General features: G+C 44.2%; 1 protein-coding gene across 6 annotated transcripts in view; it reads left to right on the top strand.

Annotated features, from left to right (window-relative positions):
* The window catches only part of UBN1 (ubinuclein 1), a 79,638-nt gene that overhangs the window by 40,813 nt on the left and 12,580 nt on the right, over nucleotides 1-26,245 (top strand). For 5 of the 6 annotated variants that reach the window (XM_029576655.1, XM_029576656.1, XM_029576659.1 and 2 more), the window contains 9 exons: nucleotides 2,315-2,444; nucleotides 3,945-4,063; nucleotides 10,815-10,943; nucleotides 14,195-14,338; nucleotides 14,567-14,617; nucleotides 14,714-14,756; nucleotides 17,020-18,261; nucleotides 19,014-19,281; nucleotides 19,617-19,706. In XM_029576655.1, coding sequence (XP_029432515.1) covers nucleotides 2,315-2,444; nucleotides 3,945-4,063; nucleotides 10,815-10,943; nucleotides 14,195-14,338; nucleotides 14,567-14,617; nucleotides 14,714-14,756; nucleotides 17,020-18,261; nucleotides 19,014-19,281; nucleotides 19,617-19,706 — 2,216 coding nt within the window. The remainder of the gene's footprint in view (nucleotides 1-2,314; nucleotides 2,445-3,944; nucleotides 4,064-10,814; nucleotides 10,944-14,194; nucleotides 14,339-14,566; nucleotides 14,618-14,713; nucleotides 14,757-17,019; nucleotides 18,262-19,013; nucleotides 19,282-19,616; nucleotides 19,707-26,245) is intronic. The other variant, XM_029576658.1, reaches the window with a different exon arrangement.

The raw sequence follows: 26,245 nt of genomic DNA, 5'->3' as shown, positions 1-26,245 counted from the left end.
CAAGCTGAATGAGGGGGCCTGAACAATCCTGAAGAGGGGCATAGTAGCTGCCCAATCAAAGAATTAAAAAAAAAAAAACCCCAAAAAAAAACCAGCTACACTGTCAAGTCTCAGTGCCATGGAGGCACTGCAAGCTCAGAAGGGAGAGAGCTGCCAGAACATAAGGACATCGTTGTAAGCAGATGCAAACAAACTGAACCCAGGAATGGAAGTGTATAATAAATACAAAAAGAAGAGCCACTAAAATTAGCAAATGGGATAGGAGACCCTCATATAAGCAGAGACTGGTGGGAAAACCATTGTGACAACAGTCTCTGAACCACTGGAATACTCTGCAGTTTTGTTTTTTTTATAATCGTTGGTTTCCTGTTACATTGAAACTTTTTTTAAACAAAGATTTTTTCATTTGCAATTAAAAATGAAAGTCCTATAACTGGGAAACAGTAGGGGAACTTATCTGATATATTACATTGTGGAATGTACCGCCACCACTTCAAAAGAGAGCCCGACCCGATGCGATGCGTGTTTCTATACTTTATCAGGGGCTAAATCCATGTATTTAAATGCAGCTCCGAGATGGCTATGTTTGCCAAGTTAGTACGTATCCTCTGATCCCCTGATGAAAATGAAAAATCTTTGTTGAAAAAATTTCAGTGTAACAGAAGACCAGTGATTATAAAAAAAACAAACTGCAGAGTATTCCAGCGGTTCAGTGACCGTTGTCACAATGGTTTTCCGCCTGTCTCTGCTTATATGAAGGTCTCCTATCCCATTTGCTAATCATTGTGAGCGTGCCACAGCTTGGCCGTGCGTTTCTCTCTCTTTCGGTGGGCTGGGGTGGGGGGAGGAGCTGCTTCTGCCGTGGCAGGCCCGGGCGGGGCGGGGGGCGGACATAGGAGCGGGTACTGCCCTGTTCCACCATACAGACCTCAGTCCTGGAGGAGGAGTTCCTGCTGGGATCCGGTCCCGAACCAGGGAGAGAGCTCACAGCTGTTCCCCCCCCCCCCACCAGGGGAAAAGAGGTGGTGAGGTAGGGGATGGGAAGGGGCATAGAGGCCAGAGAGAATGAGGAAGAGGGGTAAGGGACTATAAAGGCAAAAAGTGCGGGAGGGAAGCAAAACATGAGAAAATAAAAATTAAGCTGGGTAAGAAAATTAGAGAGAGAAATTTGTGAAATCGGTGGAAAAAAAAAAAAGCAAAAACACAAACTCTGGGCAGGGTGAGATGGTGTCTCTCAGTTCCTAAACATTTTGCCTGGCACCTAAGTTTTTTTTGAAAACTTTTCCAGCCCTTCCCATTGTGGTATGTGGCCTGTGTGTCTGGCTGAGGAGTGTCTGCCCCTGTGCCTGTCTAGGTGTTGGATTTCTGTCTTTCTGTGGGGTGTCTTTGTCTGACCTCTGTCTTTGCAGTCTGAGTGTCTGGTTCACTGTGTGTGTGGCAGTGTGGCTTCCTTGTGGATACCCTTCCCATATCTTTGCCATTACTCATCTTTGGAAGGGGGGAGCCCCAATTAATTGCATGAAAGGCAGAGGGGCCATGGCTCACAAGGGTTGCTCACCCCATCTCATCACAGAGTAGAAATCAATCTCTAAGGAGATGCTCTATGATGTACGATCTTGAATGATTCTTCCTGTAAAAAAAAAAAAAAAGGCTTTTTTTTTTTTTCTTCCTGTGCTGGCACTCTGATTTCTGGCGTGCTTTGGTGGTGCTTTCTATAAAGTATGAATCCTGTTTCTTGCCCTTTCTGGTAGTCTGCTGGCTCTCTCCTCAGCAGCTTCTGCTCTACCTTTTTGTATTGCTGAGTTTGCTCTGTATGTGAGCACCGTCCTTGCTTAATTAGAGAATGGTGCCGCATAGAAAGTCACTCAGAATAAAGCGTCTCCAAACTGAATGCAAAAGTAAAGCATTCAAGTTATAAATCTTTATGGGTTTTTACCAAACACTAGTGCAATATTAAGAGGGATCTTCGTAACATTTGTGTAAAGGCTTTTGATGGAATTCTACTAACCTGATTTCACTTTGTCATTATGGGATAATGAGTGTAGATTGAGGAGGGGAAAATGCATATTATTCATTTTAGAATAAGGCTGTAACCAAACAAAATGTGGAAAAGGTGAAAGGGTGAGAATACTTTCTGAATACACTGTAATAGGTTTAGAGGAACAAAGCATATCAAATACTAGGAAGAAGAAAAGATGTCTTCTCATTTCTGAGAGCGTTTGCTGATGCAGTAGAGTCTTTGGTGTGACGACTGTGCTGGAAGCCAGCCTTGAATTTCCACCGTTGGTTGCATGTGTATCTGTCTTCTCCACAGCATTGAGCTGCAGGCCCGGGAGCTGAGCAGCCCTCTGCGCTCTGGAGTATATGCATATCTGGCCTCGTTCCTGCCTTGCAGCAAGGATACACTGGTGAAACGTGCCCGCAGACTTCATCTACATGAGCAGGTAGGCCTCTAAGAGCTTTTCCTCTCTATGTATTCCTCAACAGAGCTTGAATTTTGAAGTAATAACACGTACCATCTGTGTACTCGCACTTCTTTGCCTATCATATTTATCCATGGAAGTCAACTTAGAGGGACAACAGATGATGATGGTAACATAGTCATCTGGCACTGCTTATCCCTGGGCATAAGCAATATGAAATCTATCTGTTTGACTTCCTGCCAAGTACTTGTGACTGATTGGCCACTGATGGAAACAGGCTTGATGGCTTGGTCTGGCCCAGTATGGCGGTTCTTATGTTCTCATATTCTTCACATTACTGCAGCACAGTTACTAGTTTTTGTGGGTGAAGGGAGAGAAGGCTACATACAGTAGTTTGATGGCCTGGGAAAACAAGAGGCTGAGAGTGAGTACCTGTCTTAAGGAGAGGGCGATAGTGAAGGGTGGGGAAACCAGGTGGTGATTGGAAGGAATAAAACAGGGCCAGTCATTACCTGAGGAAACAGTGTGTAGAGTACAGTACTGTAAACTACCAGAAATGGAGAGTTCCTGCTCATACTTAGATCAGTCCAGACTCCTGGTGTTTAGGGGTATGAGCAGGGAGTTGGGGACCCTGGTTTGACTCGATCTGTCGCTGCCCGGAGTAGGGGGGGGGGGGTTGTATAGCTGGTGGGGCCAGTTTCCTCCCCCCAGGAGAGCACATTGGAATCCGTGGCAGCTCTTCTGTCAGGGATGTATTTTTTTTTGCCTTTCTTCTGTTTCCCCTCCCTGCTATCTCCGGTGGGCCAGGGTGTTACCCACCAAAGAGACCCTGATTTGGACAGGGAGTGGGATCCCTCAGGAGTTGGGATGGGGGACCCTACTCCTTTCTTCTCAAGAGTTCGTCCCACTTTTACATGAAACATATTTGGCGTGAAAGGCAGCTGGGAATCAGGCAGACCGTGCTTAGAGGCCTGGTGCTCCACGGCCGGCTAAAAGACCTGCAGGCTCTGAGTACCCCTCCCCCCCCCCCCCCCCCCCCCCCCCCCCCCCCCCCCCCCGGGTAGTGACAGATCAAGCCAAACCAGGGTCCCCTATCCCTTGCTTGTACTTCTAAACACCAGGAATCTGGACTGATCCATGGTATTCTAGGAACGAAAATTAGCAGAGAAGAACCAATTTTCCTTTCTGTTCGAGGTGGGAGTGCTGCCTTCTTTCTCTTACTTTGTGTCCTAAATTTTGAGCCCTGCTGCTTACCACAGTCTTTCAATGAGTCTCATGAAGCTGTGGTAGGTAAAACAAACCAGAATTTCAATGATTTTAAAGCCTGAGTATGACTGTGATGGATGAGAGGTTGAAGACTGATTGTAAGCTGCATTTGCAGGAGTAGATAAGTTTGTGTTGAGACACAGCATTGGCACTGGATCCCTGGTGCACTGAATCTGCAGGTTAGTGACTGGTCCTTTTTGTAGAATGCATCATTGGGAGTGTTTGGCCTTACCTTGTCTTTGTGTCTGTGTTTAGGGTGGTCGTCTTAAAGAGCCCCTGCAAAAGCTAAAGGATGCAATTTTCAGAGCAATGCCAGACCAGATGACTAAATACCAGGAGGAGTGCCAAGCCCACACACAAGCTAAATTTGCCAAGTAAACACAAGTCCCTCGCTGTCCATGTCTTCTCTCTGCTCACCTTTCCCCCAATATCTTTTTTACCCTCCTCTCCTCCACTCTGTCATGTTTTTCCTTCCTATCTCAGATCTGCCCTCATGCTCACAATATTGTTTCCTCTGCACTCAGGCAGGCCAATCCATACCAGTGGGTTATGCAATCCTACCAGCAGATGGAGACAGACAGCTGATTTGGTAATATTGCTGGCATATAGCCCTGCCTCGACATTAGCCTGTCAGTATTCTCCATCTCTAGCAGATAGTGGACATACATCTCCCTAGTAGTAGTAATTTAAGCTTCTAAGGTGAAGCCAGTCTAGTACTCTCGCTTAGTTGAGTGATTTGAGCTTCTGTGCCTTGCCAGGTTTAGGCTCCAAAAAAAAAAAGAGGAGGAGTTAAGGGTTAAAGGCTTGAGCCCTCTACCCCAATAGCCACTAACCCAGTCATGACTTCAGCTGGCGGAGGTCTGAGCTAAAAAAAAAAAAAAGACAGTCTTCTCCCTTAGTGCTACCCACCCTCTTGCACCTTCGATTGAACCATAGGAGAGTGGAGAGGAGCGGCTTACCAGCGGTGCTTCTGGTGTTAGTTTGGTCGGCAAACATGCTTCTGAGCTCCCACGCCACCATTCCTGTCTGTCTGCCTCATGAGGAAAGGATAGGCTGCTGTGACAGATGGTTATGCCACAGCTGGGTTTTTCCCATGAGCAGAAAGGTTGTAGTCTAGAGTTCCATGTGTACAAGGCCGTGGGCATGATTGCGCAACCTAATGAGGCATTTGGCTGTGGTTTAGCAGCGTACAGGAGGGCAGCCCTTTTGAGACTAAGAGGCTTCCCATTTGTGCGGCTTGCCCTATAAGGACAGTCCAAGCATCGCTCTCTATCTTTGCCTATGCCAGATTTGCATGGAGGCTCATTGGGACTTGTCCTCCCAAGTATTTTACTGAGTTTGGAGCGTCACCCCTGCCAAATGAGGACTTGGTGGAGGGGAGCACAGGAAACTATATGCTGGCCAGTGACAGTCCCCCCCCCCCTCCCCCTCCCCCTCCCAAGTTCTCTATGGGATATCCCTGAGGGGGGGGGGGGAGAATCACAGAGGGCTCCTTGGTCAGTCCCATGGTCCCTGGGTTGGATTCTGCTTTCTCCTCCTGGGTGGAATTTTTCCAACGTTTGCAAACATTTTTTTGAGAAGGTGCCCAGCGGAGGCTAAACAACTCTATAATGAAGGGAAGCATCCTAGACCTTCCCACTCAGCAACCAAGTCGAGCATGTCCATAAAGAGGAAGGTCTGTTTGAGGTAGAGGAAGACGAGAATTGCGACCCAGCGGATGATTCGGATTCCTCACCTTTTGTATGAAGGTGAACTCCCACCTGACTTGGATCCATATAGGACTTTGCTCCCTTTCTTCCACAGGGACAAGTTGTTGGGTTTATTGACATAGACAGGAATGGCGCTACAGATGGTCAGAAGACGGATCCCATCCTGGTCACCTTAACACAAGGCGTCCTGTTTTTTTTCACTCCTGGAAATAGTGCAGGAGTTGATTGGACTTGAGTGGAACACCCCAGAAGCAAATTTTTAAAGGGGGGTGATCATTGGCGGACCTGTACCCCTTAGAAGCAAAAGCAAGTGAGCAGTTGCGATTCCCGAAGGTTGATGCCTTGGTGTGCGCTTTCACCAAGCAAACCATCATCCTGGTTGAAGGGGGGGGGGGGGGGGGGTGGCTCTGAATGATGCCCAGGATAGAAAAATTGAGGCTATCCTCCAACAGGTATTTGAGGCAATGGCAGTGAATTGGCATATAACTTCTTGCTGCTGTATGATGACTTGAGCAGGCTTGCTTCTTATCCAGGAGGCTCAAGGAGAGGGGAACAATAGTGGGCTCATGTTAGAACCAGGAGCCACATTTCTAGATGGATGCAAGCTGTGACTTGGTGCGTAAGACCGCTAGAGGAGTAGCTTCTGCTATATCGGCAAAATGCCTTCTGTGGCCATGGAACTGGTCGGCAAATACAGTTTCTAAGTCAAAGTTAACCAAGTTACCTCTTAAGAGTTCTCTCCTGTTTGGAAATGAGTTAGAGAAGATGGCAAATTGATGGGGTGGTTCCAAGATTCCGTGGTTGCCGGAAGACAAGGGAGCAGCTTCGTGCTCATTTGTTGTTTTCTGCCTTACAGGGGATCGGTGAATCAGAAGTCACATCCCTTCAGAAAATCGCAGTCTTTTCAGCCAAAGAAGGGTTCGTGCCGGAGCCTCTTGGACCTCACAATGAAGGTTCGGGGGTCCACCTACAGGTTCCAGAAATAGGCAGGTGACTATATCGCTTTTATTAAAGGTGGATCCAAATCATGATGGACCAGTAGGTCTTGGATGCAATAAGAGATGGCTATGCTCTAGAATTTCTTCGATTCTGGCTGTAACTCCAGTTCCCACACCAAAGAAAATATGGGGCGATTTCAACCCATCCTGTATCTGAAAGGAGTCAATCAGCATTTATGCATGATTCACTTCAGAATGGAAACCTTGCACGCCATCATTATGATAATATGATGAAAACATATCTACATATCCCCATATGGCAGAAACATCAGTGGTTTCTACGTTTTGCTCTTCTAGGACGTCATCTGTTTCGAGCTTTGCTGTTCAGCCTGGCTCTGGCACCCAGAACAAGATCATTGTGGTAGTAGAGATGCATTTGCACAAGAAGAGTATTCTGGTCCATCCATGCATGGATGACTGGTTGATTCAAGCCAAGAGTGTGAAAATTGGCATCTCTCAAGGTGATCTGCCTCCTTCAAAAGCTGGGCTGGATAGTGAACTTATTCAAAAGCAGTCTACAGCAGACGCTGACCCTGGAATACCTTGGAGTGAAATTCAGTACTGCACAAGGCAAGGTGTTCCTGCCAGAGCAATGTATCCGAAAGTTGGAGATTCAGGTTCAGTCCTCGAAATTGGCCATTCGTCCAATGGTGTGGAATTATTTACAGGTCTTGGAGTCTATGGCGACAGTGTTGGAACTGGTACCCTGGGTGAGGGTGCATATGCAGCCTTGACAGCAGGCTCTGCTGTCATGGTGGAATATGCAATCACAGGAGTATACTGTGAGGCTATCCTCGCCTCTGGAAATGAGCATAACGTTGCAGTGGTGATTGCAAAGGGAACACCTTACGAGAGGGGTACTAGAGACTCCAGAATGGTTGGTGCTCACGATGGATGCAAGCCTTCTGGGTTGGGGGGGCCCCTCACTGCCAAAAGTTGATAGCACAAGGTCTGTGGAATGCCAAGGAATGACAGTGGGCCATCAATTGATTGGAAGCTCATATGGTTCTCTTGGCATGCCTATGATTCACCGAGCAGCTGAGAGGATGAGTGGTAAAGATGATGTCAGACAATGCCACAACAATCGCCTTTGTAAACCATCAAGATGGAACCAGAAGTCACTAGGTGTCTGTGAAATAGGTGCTCACATGAAATGAGCAGAGCATCATCTACAGATGCTATCAGCCTCTCACATTGCCAAGACAGACAATGTGAAGGCTAATTTCTCAGCAGACATGCCTTAGACCCAGGAGAGTGGGAGATGGTGGATGACACCTTTCAGCTCAATCTTTTGATGGGGTCAGTCATATCTGGGTCTGGTGGTGAGGTGCAATATCATGACAATAAAGCGATTCTACAGTCGCAGAAAGAGCTTGTAGCCTCGAGGACATTGGGAATTAATGCTCTTGTTCAATAGTGGCTGTAGAGCGAGATGCTGTATATATTCCCTTCTTAACTGATGATCAGCAGAATAATACAGAGGATTGCGAGTCATCCTGACATCCAGGGTCATTGTATTTCTGGTGGCCCTGGATTGACTATGGAAACCTTGATATATGGACTTCCAGTGTTTACTGATAGGCAGTCCTATAAGGCTGTCCGTCAAGAAGAATCTTCTATAACGGGCTGATCATGGACGAAAGTGCGGATTAATTCTATATTACAATTTGGCCCTTAAGAGGGTTTGACTGTGAGGTATGGTTATTTTCTAGCAGTGGTGTCCACACTGCTCCAAGCTAGGAAATTTTCTACATCTCTAACTTGTAACAGGTTTTGGAGAGTGTTTGAAAGTTGGTGCGGCGTGAGAGATTGTCACCCTCTGAGTGGTAATACCACCAATTCTGGAGTTTCTGAAGGAAGGATTAATTAAGCATCTGGCCTTAAACACCTTGAAGGTTCAGATTGAAGCATTGGCATGTAATAGAGGCCTTTGTCCTCCCATCCAGATGTTTCTCAATTTTTTTTTTTTCCAAGGAGCCAAACATCTACATCCTCCTTTGCATCTGCATTTGGGATCTCAACCTGGTGTTGAGATTTTTGGCAGGCCCCACTTTTTGGCTGCTACGTGAACGCCCCTTGTGACTATTTACCTTGCAAATGGTTTTCCTGGATGTTATCTGTTCGACAAGGCGCATTTCCAAGCTGCAAGCTTTCTTGCTTTTTACAGATAACTCTGGGGGTGGGTGCCGTTTAGGACTGTACCTTCCTTTTTTGCCAAAAGTGCAAGCTTGGATTTGTCAATAGGAACATTAGGCCTGTGCCTAGGGCAACAGGCTGGCTGAAGTTTTGCTGCCTTTCAGTCAGCAGAGAACAGCCCTCACTTCCTGATTCAGAGCCTCCCTTCCAGGCAGCATGCAGGAAACAGGAGAACCTGCTGCAGACAGATCAAAGGGGCATCATTTTGGGGAGGCTAGGAGTAGCTGAACATAGATCATTGGAGGTTGGGAAAAGAGGCTAGGGAATGGAGGGTATGTGTGTCAGATTGGGTGGGATGTTAGAGAGAGGGATGCAAGGAGGAACAGGACTAGAGTATGGTAAGGACACCTCCTTCCTTTCCTCCCTCCCTTGATCTTGGATTCTATCCCCCAGATCCTGGATCCTCCTTTCCTCCCTTCCTACCTCTCCCTTCTCTCCAGATCCTGAATCCCACACCCCAACCCTTCCTACTCCCTCCTCCCCGTCCCCAATCTGAGATCCTTCCTCTCTATCTCCTCTTACTTATCACCAAATCCTAATCGTCCCAATCTCCCATCTTCCCTATCCTGAGTCCTCTTTCCTTTTCACATTCCTTCCCCTTTCTCCTCACCCCATTCCTGTCTCCTCCCTGTACTGATACTTGAGATCACTTTTCTTTGCCCAATAAAAATATAAAAGTTATACTAATCATAATGTAAAACTACTTTGGTTTTATAATGTAATATAAAAGATGGAAATATTTGCGAATTTGCTTCTGAATTTTTAAATTTTTGCCTCAACAGAATTTACCCCTGAGCAACCCCAGAAACTAGGGGACTGTGCCTTAGACCACCTGCTTCCTGTTGTCCAACCTCGAGGGGGTGGAGGGGGGAATAGGGGATGACAGCACCAGGGGTGCCAAAACCCTAAATACGTCACTGGGAAGGTGGTGTCTTGAGTTCTACTTGAATCAGTCTATTTTCCTGCTGTGCTGGACAGGGGCAGAGATGAGCGGGAATACCAGTTATTACGTGCCTTAGATGTGAAGTGACATCTGTTACAGTACATAAGGGTCTCCAGTCCTTGCGGAAGACTGATTGCTTGTTTGTTCTTCATGATGAAGGTAGATAAGGAGAACTGATATCCCCAGATACAGTGGCCTTTTGGATTAAAGAGTTTATTACAGCAGCCTGTGTGGATGCAGAAGTACCATTGCCTAGGCAAATTAGGGTGCATTCCAATAGAGTACAAGTGGACTCGTGGGCGGAGATTGGATTGTTGTCTCCTTTCGAGATTTGCTGGGCAGCAACGTGGTCCTCCTTACATTCTTTTTCCCAGCATTACCGCTTGGATGGTAAAGCTGAAGAGGACGTGACCTTTGTGAGAATGGTGTTGATGGGAGCACAGGCAGCTTCCCACCCGTTTCGGGAGTAGCTTTGGAACATCCCACCGGTGTGGATTGGCTTACCTGTGTGCAGAAGAAGGTGAAATTACTACTTACCTGATAATTTCCTTTCCTTTAAGGAAGGCGAGCGAACTAATTCACAATCCTGCCCTGGGCTGCTTACTTGTGCTTTTGTTTTCAGTTCATCCTTTCTTTCAGGGTCACTGCAGTTTGAAGGACTGGTAAGTGAAGAACCAGCCTATATAATCAGTTGTACATTTTTTTTTTTTTTTACTGAGTTTAGTACTTCCAAGTTGGCTAGAAGTAATGAGTTGTTGGATTTTATTAGTCATGGTTCCAGTTTTAATCTGTTGTCCAGTTTGCTTTTCTAAAGATACTGGCAGGCTGATGTTGGGCAGGGTTATATGCCAGTGACATCAGCGAATCAGTTGTCTCCATCTTCTGGTGGGAGTGCATAACCCACAGGTGTAGATTGACTTGCCTTCCTTAGAAGAAAGGAAATTATCAGGTAAGAAGTAATTTCACCTTTACTTCTATTTCCTTTTCACTCTCCGTATAGATTGTATTATATTCCTTCTTTCTCTACCTCATTTCTCATCATCCTCCAGTGTTTATCCATCTTTTCTCGTTCTCTTCCACTATTGGCTTTACCTCCTCTCTCCTTTTTTGCTTACACGGCCTTCTCTTCCCTTAATTCTTCCTGTACTAAGGCTCCACCCTCTCCCTTTTGGATATTCTTTGCCCTTTTCCTGAATTTCCAATGCCCCATCTTACTTTTCTTTTATCTCTCTTTCCTGTCAGTTGTAGCATGTGTTAATGAACCTCTTTCATCGGTCAGGTTGTTGGAAGAAGAGAAGGATAAGGAACAACGAGAGAGAGTATGCTCCGAGGAAGAGGATGATGAGGAGAAAGGGGGAAAGAGGATTATGGGGCCACGCAAGAAATTCCACTGGAATGAGGAAATCAGGTGGGAGCAAGAGATAGTCTAAGGACTAAAGAAAGGGTGCAAAATGTTGGCATAGTTAGTTTAATTTTAAGATGTTCAAAATACAAGTTAAGGTCTATGGTCATAGCAAAAACTAATAATGTCATTTCACTGTCAAAAAAGAGCTGAGTTCAGACTAACATTCAATCTTCAACTTGCATGGCTGGCCTCTTGTTAGATTTGGTTTTTACTCCCTGAATGGAGAATTCAGATTAAAGTCTTAATTCAAGATGTCTGTCCTTTTAGGCTGACCATTTCTTGATAAAAAAAAAAAATATACATATAATTTTCTCTCTCTTCTTTTGAAGAAGTGTGAAATTTTTTTATAAAGAAGGAGTTTGCCCAAATGATGGCCTTACCCCAGTTCATTTTTTGGTTGAGGTGAAGCTGGCTCCAGTAACTGATGATTTCTCATCTAATGAGCAGGTTAATTGCCAGAGCACTAAATTCAGTTGCTTCTTTGAGAGAAGTGAGATTGTGAGGTAATAAGAATTCCCGCATGGTTTACCTCAGAGTTATGGATTATGAAAACTTGGAAATGGAAATTGCAAACTAGTTTGAAGGAAATCTAGGCTCCCAAAAGACAGAATTATCTGTCAGAAGTGTAATTAAGATTACCTGGCCAAAATTGTGCTGGCAGAGAGACTTTTTTTCCAAGTGAATTTATGGAACAGGAAATTTCACAAAAGAACAGTTTTTAAAATGGTAAACTTTTTTTTTTTGTTTTTGTTTTTTAATTACATTCACCTCACTTAGAAGTGAAACACAGTCATGCAAACTGTGGAAAAAGCAGAGCTTATTTCTCTGATTTAAGATTAGGAAACAATTGAATTATACTGACTCTTTAGTATTGAATTGTAAGCCAGTAACAAATGGTTGTCACAATTTAAATCTTCTTCTAGTATTGATCTATATGAGATTGTAGATAAAGCAAATTTTGCTACTCATTACTTGATCCAGCCCCAGCCTGATTGCTTAAGAATAGTGTTGTTGATTGTTATGATTGTTTATTTTATATTATAAATTGCTTTTTGAGAGGAGGAGTTTTTCCATCTGATGAAAAAGGCTTTGATCCATTCTATCTTTAAGAAACCTGGGTTAGATCCTGAAAATGTATACAACTTGCAGCTGGTTACTAATATCCTACTACTGTCAAAATCTGTGGAGAGAGCTGTGCTCTTTCAGATTGAAAAGTGTGTCAATGAATTCAATATTCTTAATATTCAAGCTGCTTTTAGAAAGGGCCACAGTATAGAAGCAGTGCAGATTTGTTAATCCAATATGCAAAGAAGTATTTTTCAATAGTATTTAGCCTGCTAGATCTTAGCACCACCTTCAGTACTGTGGACCATTTTCTTATTGACCAGTTGAAACTGTTTGGTATTAGGCCTGTGTTACTTTTAGTTTCAGCCATTTGTGACAGACTGCCAACGGTGTGTGGTACTGGGGGACTTTTGATCTTTCCTCTTATACAAAGTCCTCCTTGCCCACCCCCCCAAAGATTCATTTCTTTTACTACTTTCATTTAATCTTTATTTAAATCCATGTGCAGGAAAAACCACCCAGCACAGATACCACAGGTACTCTTATATCCATGTACTTTACTCCTGCATGAGAGCAGAGACAAAGTACACCAGGAGAGTGCAATTACCAGCAAAGGCAAGTCAGGAGCAGTCTTAGAGATTGATACAATAGGTTAAATAGGTCACCACCTCTAATTTACACACCAATGAGTTAATTCTATGTAGTTGCCAACCAGTTAGAAAAGTGTTATGTTATATGAGATAAAATTATAAATGTTAAAAAGTCTGGATTCTTGAAAGTCTTATGATTTCTTGTAAATCGAGCCCAGAAGGCAGAAACAAAACTTAATGCTGACCTTTAATGTACTTTTTAACCTTTAGCATACATTTTAGTATTTCAGCAGCCTTGGCTATTTCTACAAGTCTGAGCGATGCAATCTCATTGTGCTGTAATTGTTTTCCTTCACCTTGACCAAACTAGTCTGGCTTTTTAGAAGATTCTCTCAAAGCAAAAAGTACATGCAGAGATTCCAATTTCAAATCCTCAGATGTACTTTCCAATATGTACTTTGCGCCTACTCTGTGCTGGGTAATTTTTCCTTTAAAAATGAGCATGCAGGCCCATGGGGTTTCAAAATTGCCTTCCCCCATCTATTAGGGAAAAAAAAAGATGCAAAAGAGGAACTCATAGATCCAAGAGACATGTGGAGCAATCTGGCTAGTACTTGTACTTTTAAAATAGCAATTTGTAAAGGCATTTAACTAGTAAATAAGAATTTATCTGGGTAAATTGGCCTGACTGAAAATGGTCCTCCTCATCTGTGTCTAAAAATATGCATGGGTTCTGTAGCGTGTGCAGTTCTAGCTGCATTAAACAGAGGATTAGAAAGTGCGCATGTTTTGATTTTCAAATATCTGCATGCTAATTTGCCTTCCCTTGGCTACCTTTATAGACAGCACATGGAGAGTATGCGTGGACGCTTTGATTGCACATACTTTGCAGCTGCTGCTCATCTTCAAAGAGCAACAGTATGGGTGGTTTCTGTTTTGAAAATTTGTGGAAAGTAAAGCTCATTCAAACACTTTGCATTGGTTTTGCTGTTACACGAATTATTTTGAAAATTGCGCTTCCCCCCCACAGATAAATATGTACTGTATTCTGGAGGTCTTTGTCACAAAACAGACTGTGCTAGGAGAGACAAAGCTTTTGTTGCTTCATTGCTGCACCTTCAGTTGCCAGATATGGTGTAGACAAGTATAGCAGTGAAGGGTCAAATGCTTTGCCACTCCTAGCACAGTCTTTGTTTTGTGACAGAGACTCTCTGGATTGTTTGTTTTTTCTGCAGGGAGAACTATTCCAATTCAGCTGAACAGTATGGAAGTGCTGCTTCAGAGAGTTGTACCTTTTTGTGTGGTTTTTTTTTTTTTTTTTGCTTTTGGAGATCTCTGCAGTACTTGGCTTAAGTGTGGAAGAAAACAGGGAATACACCATAGATCACGCATAGTAGCTGTCAGGAGAGTCAGCTGGGTAAAGAATAGAGTGAACGCAGGAAAACTGAACAGATAAATCCATGTGTAACAAGTGTTCATCCTTTTTTTTTTTTTTTTTTGCTTCATCCTTTTTTTTTCTGTCTTCCACTCACAACCACTATCTCTGCTTTGCTCAACTGTTTCCATCTATCATCTTCCTTCCCCCTTCTACCACTGCAGAGAACTGTTTCTTCATGCGGTAAAGCTTAAACTGGGGCGCTATGAGCTGGAGAAGAACAAGTCTCAGGGCCTGGAGGATTACCTGAAAGCATTTCTGGATAATGAAGTCAAACTGCTCTGGCCGAAAGGGTGGATGCAGGCCAGGTGGGTGCATGTATAAGCTCTCAGGCATAGAATAACACCGTGCAAGGGGAGCTCTGAATGAAAGGCCATCCCATGGGCTGCACTGGGAAGATGCTCTGCAGTCTAACCTCACTGGGTGTCTAATAGGGAGACCAAGATGATTGCGGTGCAGTGGAATATTTGATATTGGCAGAAGGCCTCTGTTGCATTTGTAGTTCCTAACTCCTTGCCCCTTCCTGTCTGTCACAGGACACTGTTTAAGGAGAGCAGACAAGTTCATGCACACCTGACATCTTGGCCGTGAGTACTGAGCTTGCTTTGCCAAATGCCTCTGAAATATTCCCTGTGTATGTCCTGAGATCACAATTCCCCCCCTCCACCTTTCTCACTCTACAGGGCCAAGAAGAAAGTGATAACCACTCCAAAACTGAAGGCGAAAGTGAGTATGTAGCACATGCTGGGTCTTTCTTGGTAGTTTTTATTTAAACAACAAACGCCAACCTTTTTTATTTAGCTGCAGGTGTCTCACAATAAATGTTTTATGCCAGAAATGCATAAAGTTTAGCAATTGTGCCTATAATTAAGGGCATTATCCCTACATATTATCCTGACGTAAGACTGGTCTTCCTCCTGCTCCTGTTCATTTACCTGGGGCTGCAACCAGGGAGTTCACGTTCCTTATCTGGGACTGCGTAAGCCCAGAGATTTCACTTCATTATCTGCCGTAGCAAAGAGTTCAAAAAGAAGAAGGCTAGCACTTCTTAAATCATTAACATCAATTAAAACCTTAATTTACTACCTTATTATGAAAAACACTCACAGTCTTAGTATTTCTCAATAATACTATTTATTATAGAAAAGCAAAGTAAAAGTCAGAAGACGAATTTTTTTACAGGAAAGATAGTTTTCCTGGGAGGGACTTAGAGCGTCTTAACAGTGACGTATCCGAGTCTTCTCAAACTCTACGTTACACACTTCAGTCTTTTATATACAGAATCTTGCTGACAGTGTTCTAAGAGATGGCCTCCCTTCTTGGAGTGGAGAATTACTCACAGCATTACTGAACCTTTACCTAAACTAATGATGTAAAAGTACTGTTATCTGGTATACTAGGCCTTGAGCTGCAGACAGCTCTCCTACACAAACTGCTACCATGGATTGCTTTGCCTGCTCATAAAGACAAACACATTCCTTTCTCTTGGGTAAAACGGTTTCATTAATTTCAGCATTTAATTGTTTAATCCTTCTTTAAATCCAGCTCATCATCATTCCTCAAGTTCTCGTCACAAATCAGGAATAAGCAGGGCTGGATTTAAGATTATGGCGCCCATAGGATTTCCCCCTAGAAATGAAAGCAGTGGGCAGAGTCTTTCAGTTTCTGGGTGCTTCAGAATGTAGTGCTCTAGGCATGTGCCTGTACTACCCATTCCTAAATCCAGCTCTGGTAACAAGCAGCAAAGCATACAGATTTGTGTGAGTAATGTAATCTAAATACACACGTCCATGTTGAGTAAACCGGTAGCAGGAAAGCTAGCCGGGCAAAGGTATACAGATAATGTTAAGCGGATATTCAGCTTAGAAATATTAGGTGACTTTATTGCAAAATAAAGGTATCCAGGTAACTTTGCTGTTCAATGGCTTACTTTGTATTACCTGTTGTGGTTAACCCGGGGAGGTCCGAGAGCTGTCGTGCAGGATCCCTTCTCCCTGCTGCCACATTTTACCAGAGTAAGGCAGGTGGCCTGACAGTCCCCTGTGGGAGTCCTCCTCCTTTGCGGCCAAAAGATTTGCGAGAATGCAGGGCACCAGGACTCCCCTCCCCTCCTGCCCACACTCCATGGTTGCGCACAAGTTTCTGCCACTCTTCCTCCTCCTAATCCTGCCTCCCCCACCCTCATCAGATATTTAAATAAGACCGTGGCTCCAGGTACCCCCGAAACTCCCAAGCTGGGAGCATGGTCAGCCTTTGCGGTCTCCCAGTTTGGACGGAAAAGGAGGGGGTTCCAGGTACGGTAGGATGGGGCCTGGAACCACGGCCTTCTGTTTAAATATAAAGAGGAGATGGGGGAGCAGAAACATTTAGTGTAACATTTGGAGGGATGGGTGGGAGGGAACTGGGGTCCTGGCCTTAGCCGCACAAATCCTTTCAGTATTCACTTCTTAGTTTTTATAGCCAAGAATTAAAAAAAAATAAAATTTATATATATATACATACACTTAAGTGAAATTCAAAGATTCAAATGAAACCTTTATATCGTAAAGATAGTGCTGTAGTTGTTGGCTGTTTACCATGCAGGGAGGAAGGGAATGTGTGGTGCCCCCTTATAGGTAAAATGGTAAAGTCAGAAAGAGGGCGTGGCCCACTCAGTTCTGCTTGATGATCACCGGAGAGTTCCACCCTTTAGCCTCGCTGGGTGGAGCAAACTGAGAGCTGCTTGGAGAACTTTCCCATTGCAGTGTCCCCTGATGGTACCATCTAAGCATGCAGGAGTTTTCTCACTGCATTGCCGGCCGGGACTCCTGAAGAGCTTTGAACTGACTGGCTTGTAAGAGACTGACCTTTTTTCTTTCTTTGTCCAAAAGGTTATTTTTTAATACATTTCTCTTTTTCCATCAGAAGCTCTGAAGCGTTTACTTCTGCCTGGGATGGGGCTGTGGGCAGTGGTGCATGCATGCCTCACTTGTTCTGTTTCTATGTTTAGGATTCCTCTTCTAAATTGGAGAAGAAACCATCATCAGTTCTTCTCATCCACTCTGGTTGCACCAGTTCTTTGGCATCAGAGCAACAGAGTGCTGGTGGTATCCCTGCTCCTGCTGCCCGAGAACACCAATCTCTCCACTCTGGGCCGCTTTGTGGCAGCATTGCCACTCCCACAGCCTTCAGCAAGGACGATTCCCTGAATGAGGATCTGATTTATAACCCTCCTTCACTAGAAGCTGTGTCTGAGGAGCTGGCTGCTTTCAACAGCAGGACGAGCGGGAGCCCTGATATCAGCCCGGTGCCGATGGTGAAAGCCCCTCCGGAGAAGATGCCCAGCCTAATCACATCTGAGGAGAAGGCCTCACCCCCGAAGCCCAGCCCTCCATCGCCAGCTGCATCACCCAGTGGCGCTCTGCATTCATCCCTTAACTTTCTGACTGAGCAGGCGCTAGCACTGGGACAGGTCTCGCAAGAGAAGAAGCCGGATCATTTCATTTATAAAGGGGTCTCCAGCCAGGCCCCCTCCAGCAAGACCCCACCTGAGCCCTATCAAAGTAAACCGAAGCACCAGAGCCTTCAGAAGATCACGCTTCAAGGACCAAACCCCTTGCCCACAACTCTGTCTGTGAAACTCTATCACTTGAGCAGCCAGCAGCAGAAAAGCATCTCCTCATCCACTCAGTTCAATCATAGCAAACTACAGAACCCCAAGGCTGCCTCTCCCTTGCCACAGCGTTCCCAGCCAGTGAAATCATCCCCCCCAAAGTCCCAGAGCTTTCCCTCATTAGTGACGTCCTTGGTGCCATCTTCTGGGGCAGGGGCACAGACCACTAGTAGTTCCCACAAAACTCCCAGCTTCTCCTCAAGCTCCAGCACTTACCTTGGGAAGCAGTCTGTCAGTTCCAGCACAGGGCAGCCCTACAAAACTCCCTTTCAGTCTGGCACCGTTTCCAAGCACAGTGGTCCTTCTAGCAGCTTGACATCTGGAGTTTCCACGGCACAGAGCGCCTCATCTGGGACTTCAGGATCTGGTACCCAGTCTCCCTCTCTGGGCCAGGCCTCAGGCCGCCAGCCTCCTATTACCACAGCAAAGAAATCTCCCGCCTCTCAGAAACTAACACTAGTAGCACCTCCGGGTGGACCAAATGGAGATGCTGGGGGAGGGACCCAAGGTGTGGCCAAGCTCCTGACCTCTTCCCCAACATCTGCTGTGAGCAGCACTTCATCTACCACCACTGTCTCAGTGAGTATCCCAGTGTGAAGGCAGGACCTGCGCCTTGAATGATAGACGGGCTTCCTGATATTGATCCATTCACATGCAGTGTGCTGGGACCAGGAACTAGCAATATTAACCCTGATCAAGTAATATTGCAGTTGTGCCATTCTGAGAGACACCTGTAGGTGTGACCCATGATAGTGACAAGTCACTCTTTGTGGGACACCTGTAAGTGTGATCTGCCACCACATAACACTGCACATTTGAGATCTGTTACTGGCTGATAACGTCAGGTGTAATTCATGGCCTGGCAACTTCATCAGCATTTGACACCTATGGGTATGATTTGTTACCTAGTTTCACTTTGTTTTTCTGTGATTTTGTGTGTATTGCAGTTATAAGTAATATCCCCAGGCAACTGCACATCCACATAATATTTATAGGATGATTGACATTTCATCTGTGTGATTTGAAACAAATTCTGCTACCTGCCAGGTGAATTTTCAAAGGAGTTACGCATGTAAATGTAACATTATTGTAGCAATTTTCAAAAGCCATTTACCCCTGTTTAGTGCTCTTAACATGGGTAAAACCTATTGACAATTCAATGGCATATACTGTAGCAATTTTCAAAAGTCCACTAACACAGGTAAAGTGCTTTTACACATGTAAAATCCACTGTTAAGGATGTAAATGCTTTTGAATATCGGGCTTTTTTGATTGTGTCTTGTGATGAGGTGATACTTTCTCTGACTGCTGCCCCTTTTTTTTATTTAAAGTCCCTGAAAGGTACCAGTGGAGTAGGATTGCTTACCACCTCGCCTTCCTTAAGTGTCCTGTCACCTCCCTATAAATCGACTGTTGCCAAGCTGTCGGGATCCTTGAGTCCTGCTCCAATCAACTTCCTGTCTCACATCCCACCCTTGCACTCGTTCCCCCTGCACGTCCTCTCGTTCAGCTCGGACGCCTCGCCCAAAGCCGGTGTATCCAAAGACGCCATAGTCACAGGACCTGCGCCAGGAACATTCCACCATGGACTCGCCCACAGTAAGTCTCTCTCTCTCTCTCTCTCTCTCTCTCTCTCTCTCTCTTCTCCCCCCCTCCCATCTCTCTTTGTAGTGCACGGTCCTTCCTACCCTGCAGGTGCCGAGTGATGTCGCAGCCCGAACCCAGAAGCTGCCCGCTCTTCCTCCCTCGTGCTTTTGATTGACTTGTCACTTAGGCAAGGATCAAGACCGGGACATCCCTTCTCCTCCGCACCGATTCAGGAGCTGGAGCTGTCGGCTGTGTGGATGACCGAGCGCAGTTCTGTATCTGTCTACGGTGTGCGTCTGCTCAGTTTCTCCCCACCCCCACCCCCTTCTTTTTTTTTTTCTCTCCAGGTCTTTTGGCTGGCTTACACTCTAGCCCGCACCACGCAGCGCCTCTCCCAAACTCTGCTTTGTCCGCTCATTTATCGCCGAATCTCCAAGGTAATAAGCCATGTCCTTGGTATTCTTCTTGTCCGGCAGGAGTCTGTTCCTATGTCTGCTGCTGTCAGAGGCTCTCCCCTCTCGCTGCCCTTTTAACCCTGCTGCTCCCCTCTCTCACACCGCTGCTCCCCTCTCTCACACTGCCCTTCCCCTTGCACTATTCCTCCCACAGCATAAGTTGTCATGGGAGAGGGGGTCACTGTCTCTCACCTACAGGGAACTTGTTCACCTGCCCTGCTTCTCGGCACCACAGTGAAGGTTTTCATCTCTTTCAGCTTCCTTAACTGTTTTATTCATACATCATAACCTCGCTATCCTTTTGCTTATCTGGTGTTCTCCCCCCACCCCCGTGATTTTGGTTTTAAGGAGAGAGCTGCTCAATTTTGTTGTTGTTAGTCACTGCTGTTTTAACTTGGGTTTTTTGTCAGTTTTTTTTTAATGTTTTATTGACTTGTTTTAATGATTTTATATGTGTTTTGCTTTTCCAATTTATCTGTTCATGACGATTTTATTTGTCTGGTTGTGAGCTACCTAGGGCTCTGCATAGGGGGATAATAAATACAATTAACCATAATCGTGTGTGGGATTTGAGCTCTCACCCCTTCCTTTCTGTAAGTTGGTGGGTGTCTTTTTTTTCCCCTGCACTGTCAGGCATGTGCCTCTGTCTCTTCCCCCTTCTCTTTTTTGTTTTTTCTTGATTGGGCATGCCCTTCCTCCCAACACCTTTGTACCTGTGCTTGGGTGTAAGCCTCTTTCTCTGCCCTGTTTCTCCAGGGACAGGATTTAATGTTGGGAGGAGATGATTTCCATTCCTCAGATTGTCTTGGTCTGTGCCTTTGATTATGTCCTTTCTGGGAAGCTGAAACTCATGTTCCTATTCGTTCTCACAGCACCAGCTGAATCTCTTGATCCTAGAAATCCAGCCTGTGAATCAGTTCAGAGAGGATGTTCCATTTCCTCCTCTTTGGCTTGTGTTTTGTTTTGTTTTTTTTGTCTACATCCTGACATCTATGGTCTGCATTCCAGGCCTCTCTGTTCTATGGTCTAGGGCCATATTCCACATTCATAATATATTCTCATCAAGGTGTTGGAATCCTGTTGAATCTTTGCATTCTGGTCCAGTCCTTAGCTGTACATTTGACTAGAACAATACCTAGAGACCATCAGCAATTCTTCCCTTTTTAATATCAAAAGGATACACCCTTTGGATTTTGAAAGTCCTAATGATGTGCTGCAGTTCCTACCCTTTTTTTCCCCAGAGCCCTGGAAGTTGCGTCTGGGCACTAGCCATCCACCCCTGAGTCTGAAGTGCATCGCATGTTTGATGCAACTGCACAGGGAAGCATTGTTCATCGTTGCTAAAGATGATCTCATCACCCTGCTGGGATTTCCCCTTTGCTGAAAGCTTTTCTAGTGGGTTGTAGATTATAAATGCAGTTTAGTGTTCACTTCTTTTCATGTTTAGTAGTAGTAAAACCATCCCTTGGGCGCACATTCCAATCAGGGATCAGGAAGGGCCACAACACGGAAACAGTTCTGGCTCTGCTGGATGATAACTTCAAGTTCTCTGATGCAGGAAAGCCCTCCACCTTGATCATACTCTATTTTTCTGCTGACTAGGACATCATTGATCACAATATCCTAATAAATAGGCCCAGGGGTTCGTATCGAGCGCCCAGCCTTAAAATGGTTTCAGTCTTTCATAACAGGACAAACACAAGAAATTCTTGTGGGTGACTCCTCCTCTGTCATATCCCTGCCCTGTGGTTTTCAAGATCTCTTTCAGGCCACTAATTGATGTAATTAAGAAATCTGGGCTCCAGTGTTTTGTCAAAGACATTCAGGTCTTTATCTTTTGCACAGCTATGTCTCTCAGATCCCAGTGACAATCAGTTGTCTTGCACAGATATGGAAATGGGCCAACTCTAATGAACTCTGGCTCAATCCAGCAAAGCAGAGTTATTAACACTAAATACATCTCCTGCTCCCCTTCAAGATCTCAATCTTGAGTGTTGTCCTGGATAACGAACTAAATATGGAAACTCAGGGTGCCTCTGTTGCAAGGAATGTCATCTACTACCTTCAGCAACTAAAGCTGGTACAATCATATGTAGCTACAGGCAACCTGACCACACTCTCTATAGGCTTTCATCATATCTCAACTAGACTACTGCAAGGTACTGGATGTAGGTTTTCCTTAAATGTCTACAGTTAGTGCAGAATGGTGCAAAACAGACGTTATTTGACTGAAGCTACAGGGATCAAATTAGTCTAGTCCTCCGGGACCATCACTGATTACTACTTGCCTACTGGGCTCAGTTCAAAGCCCTCTGCATTGCCTTCAAGTCATTAAATGACCAGGGCCAAACCTATCTGAAGAATTGCCTGGCTCCATAGTGATCAAAGAATTATGCTTGCCGTGTTAGGCCACTTGATTATGTATTTATGTATTTATTTACATATTTTTAAGATACCGATGTTCAGGACAACAGTCTTATCACACCGGTTTACATTAAAACTGAACCTGGGAAAGTTACAAATAACCAGACGAATAATCAAGATAATTAAAAATAAGTTATAAATAACTGGTGGAGGAATCAAAACGAAACTTAAGTAAACGTAGAGAAGAAACCTAGAGAAAAAGGTGATTAGAAATTAGCTTTGAGATAACTTAGCTTAGTTTTTTCAGGGAGTAGGGGGGCTAACAGGACAGAGGCTGCATGCGGGAAGGGGGGAGGGTGGGATAACTAAGAAGGGGAGAGGATAAGCATAGGTAGACATGGAGTGTTAGGGATTTAGTTACAGCGAATATTAAATCGTAATGGCGGCATATAAATAGACTGATGGAAGCATGTTACTGAACCGGTGACAGTCAACTGTCTGGTTTTAGTGCCGCCTCGGATTAGGGAAAGGCTTGTTTGAAAAGCCAAGTCTTTTTAAGTTCTTCCTGAATGTAAGCGGGCATTGTTCTTGATGTAGTTCTGTGGGTAGTGAGTTCCAATGATACGGTCCCGCAGTGGAGAAGGCGCGTTTCCTTATGGAGGGGTGGAGCGTGGACTTGGTGGAGGGAACTTGGAGGGTACCTTTTATAGATCTCTCTGGTAGGTCCAATGGAGGAGTGTAGGTGGAGTGGGATTTTTAGCTGGAGTGAGGACTGATTGTGGATGGTCTTGTGGATGATAGTCAGGACTTAAAAAGGATTCTGAAGTTGATGGGAAGCCAATGTAAATTCTTGAGAATGGGCATGATATGTTCTCTTCGACTAGAATTAGTTAGTATCCTTGCGGCTGCATTGTGGAGCATCTGCAAAGATTTGATTGAAGTTGCGGGGAGGCCAAGGAGTAGAGAGTTGCAGTAGTCTGTTTTTGAGAATAGGGTGGCTTGTAGGACTGTGCAGAAATCGTGGAAGTGCAGGAGAGGTCTTTAAAGGGCAACAAATAAGTTATTGGACTAACTTAATGTGTATGCTTAGCTTTCAAGAGTTATCTTATCTTCATGTCCATGAAGAAACAGCACAGTATACTCAGTATAACTGTGCTGTTTCTTCACTGACCTGATGAAGAGAGAATACATCTATAACTGGTTTTCAAGAGTTATTTAATCCAATAAAAAAGTATCAACTTGTTTGACTCTTAATACTACCTATATCGCTACAAACCCTCTGGCAGGCTACAAGCCAAAAAAGAGGCACTACTATTTACAGCTCCCTGCTCCTAAAGCCCCCAGGCTGCTCCAACCCATAAGCATAACTTCTCGTTCATTCTCAGATTCTGGAACTCTGTCCTACCCAGGCCAATACTAGCTACAGTCATACAGACATTCTGCCAGAAAGTAAAAAGCTTGCTTTTTCACCAAATCTATCCCTTTTAGCAATACCAGCCTCCCTCTCTGTGTCCAGCTATCAGAACTTCCCCATTGCTGTCTTAGTATATCAGATTTCTACCTCTAACCTCCCTCATCTATTCACTTTGACCCCTGATCTCACTGTTTTTTATCTTCTGTTTATGATTACTATGTATTTACTTCTTTAGTTGTTTATGTATGAAGTGTTACTAAACTCAGGTACTATGTTATCTATTATGTATATAATTGCTCAAATTCTGTACCTTGCTCTGAGTATGCTAAGAGAAATCAAGGAAGCTAACCAATTTGGCTGTGCATTAATAATGGGAGATTTCAATTACCCCAATATTGACTGGGTAAATGTAACATCAGAACTTGCTAGAGACATAAAGTTCCTATATGTCATAAATGACTGCTTCATGGAGCAATTGGTTAAGGACCCAATGAGAGAGGGAGCTATTTTAGATTTAATTCTTTGTGGAACGCAGGATTTGGTGAGAGAGGTAGCAGTGGTGGAGTCACTTGGCAATAGTGATCATAACATGATCAAATTTAAACTAATAATTGGAAGGGGAACAATAAGTAAATCTACAGCTCTAACACTAAATTTTCAAAAGGGAAACTGATAAAATGAGGAAAATAGCTAGAAAAAAAACTGAAAGGTGTAGCTGCAAAGGTTAAAAGTGTTCAACGGGCATGGACATTGTTTAAAAATACAATCCTAGACGCACAGTCCAGCTGTATTCCACACATTAAGAAAGGTGGAAGGAAGGCAAAACGATTACCGGCATGGTTAAATGGTGAGGTGAATGAGGCTATTTTAGCCAAAAAAAATCCTTAAAAAATTGGAAGAAGGATCCATCTGAAGAAAATAGAATAAACCATAAGCATTGTCAAGTTAAGTGTAAAACATTGATAAGACAGGCGAAGAAAGAATTTGAAATGAAGTTGGCCGTAGAGGCAAAAACTCATACTAAAAACTTTTAAAATATATCTGAAGCAAGAAACCTGTGAGGGAGTCTGTTGGCCCGTTAGATGACCGGGGGGTTAAAGGAGCTCTTAGGGAAGATAAGGCCATTGCAGAAAGACTAAATGAATTCTTTGCTTCCATATTTACTAATGAGGATGTTGGGGAGATACCAGTTCCGGAGATGGTTTTCAGGGGTGATGAGTCAGAGGAACTGAACCAAATCACTGTGAACCTGGAAGATGTAATAGGCCAGATTGACAAACTAAAGAGTAGCAAATCACCTGGACCGGATGGGTATGCACCCCAGGGTTTTGAAGGAACTAAACAATGAAATTTCTGATCTATTAGTTAAAACTTGTAAATTATCATTAAAATCATCCATTGTGGCCAATGTAACCCCAATATTTAAAAAGGGCTCCAGGGGCAATCCAGGAAACCATAGACCAGTGAGCCTGACTTCAGTGCCAGGAAAAATAGTGGGAACTATTCTAAAGATCAAAATCGTAGAGCATATAGAAAGTCATGGTTTAATGGAACACAGTCAACATGGATTTACTCAAGGGAAGTCTTGCCTAACAAATCTGCTTCATTTTTTTGAAGGGGTTAATAAACATGTGGATAAAGGTGAACCGGTAGATGTAGTGTATTTGGATTTTCAGAAGGCTTTTGACAATGTCCCTCATGAGAGGCTTCTAGGAAAAGTAAAAATCATGGGATAGGAGGCGATGTCCTTTCGTGGATAACAAACTGGCTAAAAGACAGGAAACAGAGAGTAGGATTAAATGGTCAATTTTCTAAGTGGAAAAGAGAAAACAGTGGAGTGCCTCAGGGATCTGTACTTGGACCGGTGCTTTTCAATATATCTATAAATTATCTGGAAAGGAATACGACGAGTGAGGTTATCAAATTTGCAGATGATACAAACTTATTCAGAGTAGTTACACGATGTTAGGTTCCATATTAGGAAATCGTCAGCTCATTGTGCTGCAGCAGTCAAAAAAGCAAACAGAATGTTAGGAATTATTAGGAAAGGAATGGTTAATAAAATGGAAAATGTCATAATGCCTTTGTATTGCTCCATGGTGAGACTGCATCTTGAATACTGTGTACAATTCTGGTCGCCGCATCTCAAAAAAGATATAGTTGCAATGGAAAAGGTCCAGAGAAGAGCAACCAAAATGATAAAGGGGATGGAACAACTCCCCTATGTGGAAAGGCTGAAGAGGTTAGGGCTGTTCAGCTTGGAGAAGAGACGGCTGAGGGGGGGATATGATAGAGGTCTTTAAGATCATGAGAGGTCTTGAACGAGTAGATGTGACTCGGTTATTTACACTTTTGAATAATAGAAGGACTGGGGGCATTCCATGAAGTTAGCAAGTAGCACATTTAAGACTAATCGGAGAAAATTCTTTTTCACTCAACGCACAATAAAGTTCTGGAATTTGTTGCCAGAGGATGTGATTAGTGCAGTTAGTGTAGCTGGGTTCAAAAAAGGTTTGGATAAGTTCTTGGAGGAGAAGTCCATTAATGGCTATTAATCAAGTTTACTTAGGGAATAGCCACTGCTATTAATTGCATCAGTAGCATGGGATCTTCTTGGTGTTTGGGTATTTGCCAGGTTCTTGTGGTCTGGTTTGGCCTCTGTTGGAAACAGGATGCTGGGCTTGATGGACCCTTGATCTGACCCAGCATGGCAATTTATGTTCTTATTTACGCTAGTAGGAGA

The sequence above is a fragment of the Rhinatrema bivittatum genome, chromosome 14, assembly GCF_901001135.1.
Source record: "Rhinatrema bivittatum chromosome 14, aRhiBiv1.1, whole genome shotgun sequence".
Classification (NCBI taxonomy): domain Eukaryota; kingdom Metazoa; phylum Chordata; class Amphibia; order Gymnophiona; family Rhinatrematidae; genus Rhinatrema; species Rhinatrema bivittatum.
This window is presented reverse-complemented; position numbering and strand designations above follow the sequence as displayed.